General features: G+C 38.1%; 2 protein-coding genes across 2 annotated transcripts; both read left to right on the top strand.

The window, feature by feature from the left end:
- Positions 1–2,644: 2,644 nt before the first annotated feature.
- On the top strand, positions 2,645–4,125 carry LOC149137180 (uncharacterized). Its single transcript, XM_089338825.1, has 2 exons — positions 2,645–3,043; positions 3,898–4,125. Exons 1-2 carry the CDS (start codon positions 2,645–2,647, stop codon positions 4,123–4,125), a joined length of 627 nt encoding a protein of 208 aa, XP_089194951.1.
- Positions 4,126–4,290: 165 nt separating this feature from the next.
- On the top strand, positions 4,291–4,839 carry LOC149137179 (uncharacterized). The gene has a single exon (XM_089338816.1). The coding sequence runs from the start codon at positions 4,291–4,293 to the stop codon at positions 4,837–4,839; it is 549 nt and encodes a 182-aa protein (XP_089194942.1).
- Positions 4,840–10,298: the final 5,459 nt, after the last annotated feature.

Genomic DNA, 10,298 nt, shown 5'->3' with positions numbered 1-10,298 from the left:
TCCAGTTTTTCTCCCTGGAATGTGACAGAAATTGTTTTCTGCACAATTTCAGTGTTTATTGCACCTGAACATCTGTCACATACAAAAACTAACTTCCTAGTTAACCTGCCTTTGGTATTGCTGCACCTCTTATGTGTCCATAGCTTGCACTGGGTACATCTTATAGAGTTTCTACCTACACCTTTTCTATAGATCGAGCAGGGCCATTTACCCGAAGGGGATTGTGTTTTGTCTACCTTCCTACTTATTAGGACTTTGGTTTTAGCTAGGTTGACTCTAAGGCCCTTCAATTCTAGTCCTTGCTTCCACACCTGAAACTTCTCTTCTAGTTCGGATAGTGACTCCGCAATTAGTGCAAGGTCATCAGCATGGAGGAGCTCCCAGGGGTATCCTGTCTTGAATTCCTCCGTTATCGCCTGGAGGACTATGATAAATAGGAGGGGGCTGAGGACAGAACCTTGGTGGACCCCTACCTCTACCCAGAATTCTTCACTGTACTCATTGCCAACCCTCACCTTACCGACAGCGTCTCTGTACATGGCTCGCACAGCTCTCACTAACCATTCTTCTATCCCTAGTTTCCTCATTGACCACCAGATAAGGGATCGGAGGACCCTGTCAAAGGCTTTCTCCATGTCAACAAAAGCCAGGTACAGAGGTTTATCCTTGGCTAGGTATTTCTTCTGCAGCTGTCCTACCAGAAATATAGCATCAGTGGTGCTTTTCCCTGGCACGAACCCAAACTGCATCTCATCTAAACTGACTCGCTCCCTAATTAGTTGGGCTATGACCCTCTCCGTGACTTTCATTCCCTGATCTAACAACTTGATACCTCTAATTATTTGTATCTAAAGCATCTCCTTTACCTTTGTAACAATTGACTATGGTGCTGCTACACCAGTCATTGGGTATGACTCCTTTGCGTATCACCTGGTTAACAATACGGGTGACTAGGCTATAGCCGACAATACCAGATATTTTGAGCATCTCTGCCGTGATTCCTGATGGGCCGGGGGCTTTCCCTGTCTTCATACTCTTAATTGCTTTATCTACTATGGTACTGTCAATTCGGATAGCTGGTCCCTTTGTTGGGTCGACATTCATCAGACCCTCTTTCTGCCATTCATTCTCTTTATTGAGCAATCTTTCATAGTGGCGTCTCCAAACCTCTTTCTTTGCAGCCTCGTTTAGTGCAAGCATACCATCATCCATGCGAACACATTTCTCTCCTACGACATCACGATTCTCTCTCACACACTGTCTTGCAACACGAAATACTTCAAGTCTTTGATACTCACGGCGCAGAACATTGGCAATCTTTTACTTATCTGCTTCCCCTCTGGCTAAATAAACCTGTCTCCTAGCTTCCCTTCTAGCAGTCTGATACAATTCCCTGCTACCTCCGTTCTTCCAGTCCTTCCAAGCCTGTTTCTTTTGTCTAATAGCCCTGTCAACCACATTGTTTCACCACCACGTTACTTTGGGTCGAGAGGGGACGTTACGCCAGCCACAGATCTGGTCGGTGGCTCTCAGCAGGTTGTCCCGTAGAAACCTCCAGTTGTCTTCCACATATGATGCTATATCCCCTTCTATTTTGTCAAATGCTTCAAGTAGTATGTCTCTAAATCTCTGACCATTTGCAATGAATCGACCCCAGTGCTTTTTTTATATTGTGATAAGGCTGGTACTTATTCTATCAGTCTCTTGTCAAACCAGTAAGTTATGGGGATGTAAATAAACCAACACTAGTTGTCAAGCAGTGATGACGGAGAAACACAGATACAAGGACACACACATACACTTACATATATATGATGAATTTCTTTCAGTTTCTGTCTACAAAATTCACTCACAAGGCTTTGGTTGATCTGAGGCTATAGCAGAAGACACATGCCAAGTTACCACACAGTGAGACTGAACCCAGGACCATGTGCTTTGGAATCAAATTTCTTACCACACAGTCACACCTGCACCTATATATATATATATACTCAGGTTTTATCTCAATTTTTAATTTGTATTATTTTAGTTTTTGTTTTCAAATAAATAGATGAGAGGTGGATAGAGCTACTCAAGTCATGGTGAAGGCAGTGTATCTAGGAGAAAGTAACTCTGAATTTAAATACTTCACTGCTGTCTTGTAGTTAACCTTTGGTTGGGCAAAGACTGGGAGAAGGACACGCTGATATAAAACCTGTGACTGCAAATGCACCCAAAAATGTCGACTTGCTCTTCTTTTTGGATCATGCTTTGTAGATTAGAGAGTGGGAATGGCTGCTGTGCAAAACTTTTCCTCACTTCAAAAAGTGTCAAGCACAGTTATTGCTGGAGAAGAAAAAGAAATGGATATCTTGGCCGAAGCTTAAAAGGGCACATCTAAACAATGAAAGTTCATATTGATAATGAAGTAAATGGCAAAAAGGGCTCTGGAACATTTTGTTCTATGGTCTGGCCCGGCAGGTGTCCCAGTGCATCACAACCTGGATCCAGTTGTCATCCTGCAACTGTGAGTAAATTCAAGTTAAGATGCAAGCCTATGAATATAAGATGTTGGAATGTTCGAATGTTATTAGACAATAATTGTCTGAAATCTTGTCCAGATAGAAGATCTGCGCTTGTTGCAAAAGAGTTACAGTGATATGATATGGATGTTGTAGTGTTAGCCGAAACAAGAATTCATGGAAAGGGGAATTTCATAGAGAAATCTGCTGGGTACCATTTATTTTGGAGCGGTAGAGAAGAGACCTATAAGAGAGAATCAGGAGTGGGATTTGCTATCAAAACCACTTTGGCTTCAAAACTTGAGGAACTACCATGTGGTCATTCAGATTGTTTAATGTCTTTAAGACTGCCATTAAGAAAAGGTCACTATGCAACACTCATAAGGTCATATGCTCCAACTATGCATTCATCAGAGGATGATAAACTTGCCTTCTATCTATCACTTACAGAGATTATATGCAATATCCCCCATGATGACAAAGTTGTCAGTTTGGGTGATTTTAATGCTTGTGTTGGTGCAGATTGGGAGATTTGGGGTGTCGTAGGAAAGCAATGAAGTTGGGAGGTTCCAACAGTAATGGTTTGCTACTGTTACAAATGTGCGTAGAGATGGATTTGTGTGTCATGAATACAATGTTTCAGCTAAAGAATAAGTATAAAACGACATGGATGCACCCTGGTTCTAAGAAATGGCATCCTCACCAGGAAACAAGATACTAGGGACTTTGCTATTGTACGAGTGATACGTGGTGCAGAGTGCTTTTGTGTGCCAAAGTGAATTTTGTTGTTGAGCCTAACGTTAGATCAAATAATGACAAATTACCTAAATGTATTGATGTCAATAAACTGAAGATTCAGTCAGTACACAGTGAGTTTGTGAGTGAGATAAATAATTTGTCCTGTGATGGAAGCTGGAAGTCATTCAAAGAAAGAGTGTATGAGATTTGTAGTAACATTCTTGGCTTTGTAGTAAAAAAAACACCAAGATTGGTTTGACAGTAATGATGAAGTTAATCTTATCTTAGAAGAGAAGCAAAAGGTACTTAACATATTGCAAAATGTTGACATGTCAATGAACAGGACAGTAGCTACATATTTCAAGGCAGTAAAAGCAACAGTGCAGAGGAATCTGAGGATGATGCAGGAAAATTGGTGGAGTGATAGATGCAATGAAATCCAAGAAGCTTCAAATGCTAACAATTCCAAACTTTTTTACTCTCTCTTGGAAAAAGTTTATGGATTAGTTTCCTCAAAGGTTGTACCACTTTGGAGCAAGGATGGCACAGATTTATTAACAAATCCTAAGATATTGTTGGGAGGTGGAAAGAACATTTTGATGAGTTGCTCAATAGACCCACTGAAGTTGATCTCTCTTTTCTTGATAATATACCTGAGAGACCAATAAAACATCTTATATCAGAAGTTCCAAACCTGGCTGAAATAAAAACAGCAATCAGGAAATTGAACAATGGAAAGGCCCCTGGTATGGATGGACTAGGTGCAGAGATATATAAATATGGTGGCGATCATCTTAGTGCAATGTTGATGGATGTGATTCAGAGGGTTTGGCAAAGTGAAGAGGTTCCTCCGGATTGGCATGATGCAACTATGGAGATACTATAGAAATCTAAAGATGGAAAGGATGTCTGTGATAATTATCGTGGCATCTGTCTGTTAGCTGTTGCTGGAAAGGTCCTCTGAAGGGTAATGCTAGACAGATTGCTTCTGCACATTGCTGATGGGGTTCTACCAGAATCGCAATGTGGGTTCAGGGATAGCAGGAGTACTATGGATATGATATTTTCAGCGAGACAATTGCAAGAGAAGTGCATCAAACAGGATATGGACTTATACCAGGTTTTCATTGACCTAACAAAAGCATTTGATTCTATCAATAGAATTGCTCTTTGGGAGATCCTAAAAAAGCCAGGATGCCCTGAAAACTTTGTTAGAATGCTTAGACAATTTCATGACAAGATGGAAGTGAGAGTTAATGTTGGAGGTACCTCATCAGATCCAATTTCTGTAGAAAATGGTTTAAAACAAGGTGATATTCCTGCTCCTACACTGTTTGCTATATATTTTGCAATAGTCTTTCAAATAGCTTTTAAAGATTGTCCCGAAGGGGTCTATATAAGATATAGGACAACAGGAAAACTGTTCAATCTCAAAAGACTCTGTGCCAAAACGCAAGTTCTGCATTCTTGCCTTTTTGAGTTTCTGTATGCAGATGATTGTGACCTGTTGGCACATTCTCAGAAAAAATATGCAGCACATGGTGAATGCGATTTCTGCAGCATTGGGTCTAACAATCAATCTATGTGGAACCTTTTATAACTGTGAATGGTCAAAGGTTGGAGACTGTACCCAGATTTATTTATTTAGGAAGTACCTTGAGCACTGCTGGTCTTCATCATCATCATCATCATCATCATCGTTTAACGTCCGCTTTCCATGCTAGCATGGGTTGGACGATTTGACTGAGGACTGGTGAAACCGGATGGCAACACCAGGCTCCAGTCTGATTTGGCAGAGTTTCTACAGCTGGATGCCCTTCCTAACACCAACCACTCAGAGAGTGTAGTGGGTGCTTTTACGTGTCACCCGCACGAAAACGGCCACGCTCGAAATGGTGTCTTTTATGTGCCACCCGCACAAGCCAGTCCAGGGGCACTGGCAACGATCTCGCTCGAAAATCCTACAGGAGCCAGTCAGGCGGTACTGGCAACGGCCACGCTCAAAATGGTGCATCTCATGTGCCACCCGCACAAGAACCAGTCCAGGGGCACTGGCAACAATCTTACTTGGCTTGCCGGGTCTTCTCACGCACAGCACATTTCCAAAGGTCTCGGTCAGTAGTCATCGCCTCGGTGAGGCCCAATGTACGAAGGTCTTGCCTCACCACCTCAGCCCAGGTCTTCCTGGGCCTACCTCTTCCACGGGTTCCCTCAACTGTTAGGGTGTGGCACTTTTTCACGCAGCTATCCTCCTCCATTCTCACCACATGTCCATACCAGCGCAATCGTCTCTCTTGCACGCCACAACTGATGCTTCTAATGTTCAGCTTTTCTCTCAAGATACTTACACTCTGACGGGTATTCACATTGACATTACACATCCAACGGAGCATACTGGCTTCATTCCTTGCGAGCTTACGTATGTCCTCAGCTGATGATGAAATTTCATACAGAATCAGCAGGGCTAGTAGTGCTTTTGGTAGGCTTGATAGGCGTCTGTGGAAACAACATAATATATCTTCACAAATTAAAGTTAAGGTATATAACACGTGTCCTCCTATCTTTGCTATAGGGAAGTGAGGCATGGGTTGTTTACCATAGGCAGGTAAGGCAATTGGAACGATTTCATCAATACTGTCTGAGTTTGAGGATAAACTGGAAAATGGCCATTAGTAATGTGGAGGTACTTGAGAGGAGTGGCAGTAGAAGTACAGAGTCAATAATTTTGCAAAGATGTTTGAGGTGGTGGGGGGACATTTGGTAAGGATGAGTGATAAGCGACTGCCCAAGCAGCTATTGCATGGTGAGCTGGACGATGGCAGGAGACCAGCACATAAGCCTAAACTAAGGTTTAAGGATTGCCTTAAAAATGCTCTAATACAGACAGGAATTGCAGCTGGTAATTTGGAGAGGGAGGCACAAGACTGATAGATGCAGGAAAATAGTGCATAATGATTATTCAAGGTTTGAGAGGGAGAGAGTGAAGTATGAGAGAATTATGAAGGGGATTAGAAGGGGGGAACCTGTGGAAAGTAAGAGTGTTGCTTTTTATGTGTGTGGTTTGTGGGCGGAGGTGTTTGAGTCATGCAGGCCTGGTGAGCCATCAAAATTCTCATAGAAATCGACCCATGATAAACAATGATGTGGCTATTAAAATTCATAACAGAACATGTGCAAAATGTGGAAGGGTGCGCCTCTCAGTTGGAGGTCTCAAAAGGCATGTTAAGAGAGTGCATATGGTGGCACCTGTTTCTCTTGCCAGCCAGCCAGCACAAGGAGACAGTAACACACATATAAACGTATGTAATAAAATGTGTAAAAGCTTGGCTGGGCTTAAAAGTCATATAAGGGCATCACATGGCAACAATCATGAATCATTTCAGTTTGTCTTCTTGGCAATGGCTTTTCTCATGTAATGAGGATGCAGCTGTGATATATATATGTACATATATATATATGTATACTCTACTCTTTTACTTGTTTCAGTCATTTTGACTGTGGCCATGCTGGAGCACCGCCTTTAGTTGAGCAAATCGACCCCAGGACTTATTCTTTGTAAGCCTAGTATTTATTCTATCGGTCTCTTTTGCCGAACCGCTAAGTTACAGGGACATATAGTTTCTGAGCCAGAGACTATATGGTTGAGAAGCAAACTTCTTACCACACAATCACATTTGCACCAAATATGAAATAAAAATTGTTCAATATATCGATTGACTGGTTCTAATAGAAAAAAACAATTGCTAATCAATGAAAAAATATTAAAAGAAAACTTCAATTTTGGTTAACAATATTTTATTCAGTAATATCTCATAACACCTTTAAGAGAAAGAAAAAGTCATCTGTCCGCGATTTATGCTGTGCAGCTTCAAGAGCTCAGAGTACAAAAAGTTAACCTTAGTAAGGAGAACCGATGCTTCTCTAAAAAGAAAACTGATTAAAAACAGAAAAAAAAAAAAGACCATAATTTCAAACATTGAAATTTGCTGCACTTCAGTAAACTGATTAAAAAAAAATATTAAAAAAAAAAATTAAAAATATTAAACCAATTATGGACAGCCCTCTGCATGTGTCATTGTTGAATAGAAAGATATAATAAAGTAGAAATAAAATGAAAATAAAACAGGTATAATAAAGAGTAAACTGGTTTCATAAGTAAACAAAAAAAAAAGATAAATATTAATCTCTCATTACATAATCAACATTGTTGCTAAATTTCTCAAAATATAAAAAGACCATAAAAAAATAAGAGCATGAATATGTATGTGTGTAAATGCTTATGAATATATGTGTATGCTTGATGATGTAGAAATTGTGTTTTTCTTAAAGTTAATATAGTTTAATTATCAAAACTCCTCCTCTCATAGATTGTATCATAATGCAATCTGTTGTTTTATGGAAGAAATTCAATGCTAAATCAACAAGATTGAGGCTACTACTTCTTGTGCAATATTGTATAATAAATGCCGAGATTACTTCTAACATAAATAATTATGATTTCTCAAAAAGGTATTAGGCTTCAGAGTTATAAGGAAGTGAGTAATTTGATGTAGTTAATGTTCATGCTTTTCCAAAGAGTATTAGTAATGAAGTGAAATGAGATGGACAAAAGCAGAAAATTGGAAGTTCATGTTACTACCATTTTCACTACACTTTTAAGTATAAACTCACTATGAATTTAACCTTATAGCATTTAAACCAAAGATATCCAGCACAAATATTGTATGTTTTATATTTAAACTAGCTAGATCTGGCCTCTCACATCAACCCTACACTGTAATCCTATAAATAAACAATCACATTATTGAAATTTCAAAGCTATGAGATAATGCATGATTAATTTAAAACAATTTATAAATAAGCATTATATTTCACAGAGTAATCTTGATGCTAAAGGGCTAAGTAAGTTTAAAACCAGTAGAAAATTGTATATCAAACCAGAGATATACATTCTTGAATATTAATCTGTCACCTGTGATGCCAGATAGATGCTGACATTCAAGGAAAAGGTGGATTTAAAACATCTCTGAAATTATTTAGAAAAAGACAAGTGAACAAAGCAGTCTTGAGTTACTTTCAATGTATACCTTTGAAACTACAAAACGTAACTCCAGCAAAATTAGCAGGTGGCAATATAATTTTTATGTGTGAAAATGGATCAGAATCAAGAAATATAGGTTATTGAATGAGTCACAGGTGTTGTGTAGGTCGCCAACCAATTTGTATTCAGTCATCAGTTATATAGTGTTCGAGGCAAAGATACTAAACTCTCAATAAAACAGTCCATTAAGAGAAAATTGATTCACTATCATAAGCAGTATTTTATTAGCTTGAACAGTTAGGTTTTCATATCCATGAAGAATGATGTTTCAACTAGTTGAAATGTTTCAGTGATCAATGAAACCAGGTTCAATTTTAGCTCCAAATAAAACTTTAGTTTTAGCACTGTATGACACTTAGTTGAGATCTAGCACTTCAGAATAACACTGCATCATTTTATTGTACTTCAGTTATGAATAAAATTGCATTCAGTTCAATTGTCATATGACATTTCACTTTGAATAAATGTATCCAGTTCTAACATCTTATTGAAGTAAACAAGAATTTAGCTTTAGCACTATGTGGCACTTCAGTGATAAATAAAAGGACAAAATAAATTAGTAAATATTTAGCAACTATCTTATTTTTAAACTGATCAAGTTATTCTTAGAGAAAAGTTACTTGCTGTAACAGCTATAGACTACTGGGTCCATGAAAACTTGTTTATAAATAAGACCATTTTTGTGCAGGTTTTATGGTTAAACATTATTTTATGGTTTAATCAGAGGAGAAATGGTAGCACCTGTGACCTTTTTTGCAAGGCTTTAGTGACTTGATGCTTCAGATCTGGTCCAAAAGATTGCATTGGAATGGAATCCACAAAAGGTACCCAAATAAACCAGAAGTTACCTTTGAATGGAAACAAATGAAGTGTTTCAGAGGCCTCTGAGAATGAAAATTCTTCAGAAAATAGTTACTTAAATAAATACTGAATTAAAAGAAATTTCACCAACATGATAGAAATATTTTTATTTACTGTTTTAGATCAAGAGAAAACATTGGAAAAAACCCTCCATCACTACAACCTAGAAATTGGAGACTACCCCTTTGTAAATCAATTTCATGCCTAATCTTTTGATAGATAGAGAAAAAAAGTTAAGCTGCTTGTTTAAGGATACAATTTTAGCAATGGCACAAACACTTGAAACTTCTGAATGGAGAATCGAGGCTTCACTAATGCAAACTCTCTCCATTTGTGCATATTGATTAACTAATAGACCAGAACTTATATAAATAAATATTTAGATATTCTATCTTTAAGAAGTAAAATAGGTAAGATAACTTAATAGTCAGGACAATCTATTCTAATAGACTGCACTTTAGCAGACCTGATGAGAAAAACTACTTGCAATAACCATCAGTAATCCCTTACTGTTAATGGAACTTGAGTTATGAAATGCTCCTACAGTTTACGACAGTATTGGCCCTTAAATCTGTTGAACCAACAAAGGTGTCCCTAACCAACTGCTCAGTCTGTTAGAAATAACAATCAAATTCCCTTCAAATCACATCATACCATCTTTAAAACGAAAGGAAACATTGGATAATGCAGTCCTAAGATGGCCATATCTGGAATGCTTTTGATCAATTAGAGTTTACAACTGTTAAAAAAAAATTGTCTATATCCTTCAGTCAACAAACCTTTTTTCCTTTTCACTTCTACACAAGATTGCCACATCTCTAGTTTTCAACCCAAGCTTTACAATCTTTAACTTAACTCTAGCTAACATTGGTTGCTTATATACTTTTTTTATCAATCGTTCTTAGTAGACCATTTCTTCTACTTAAAGAATTTTGGCAGACAAAGCTAACTCAATCAATAACTATAGAAAGACAACCCCACCCCCATTTTAAAATGCTTTGTTGAAACACAATTCTAGCTTGACCTGTGATAGAACAGTGTAATATATATTTTACAGTAAATGCTAATAAAAGAACAGTTTTTAATATAAGACCATT

The sequence above is a fragment of the Octopus bimaculoides genome, chromosome 2, assembly GCF_046866305.1.
Source record: "Octopus bimaculoides isolate indiv1 chromosome 2, ASM4686630v1, whole genome shotgun sequence".
NCBI lineage: Eukaryota > Metazoa > Mollusca > Cephalopoda > Octopoda > Octopodidae > Octopus > Octopus bimaculoides.
Note: the sequence above shows the minus strand (reverse complement) of the source record. Positions and strands in the feature narration are given on the sequence as shown.

What these genes read in the sequence shown, in the direction of transcription:
- LOC149137180 (XM_089338825.1), top strand. Translation starts at nt 2,645, where the DNA reads ATGGATGTTGTAGTGTTAGCCGAAACAAGAATTCATGGAAAGGGGAAT. An exon ending in ATTGGGAGATTTGGGGTGTC is followed by an intron (nt 3,044 to 3,897) that starts GTAGGAAAGCAA and finishes AATATACCTGAG; the next exon opens with AGACCAATAAAACATCTTAT.
- LOC149137179 (XM_089338816.1), top strand. Translation starts at nt 4,291, where the DNA reads ATGGATATGATATTTTCAGCGAGACAATTGCAAGAGAAGTGCATCAAA.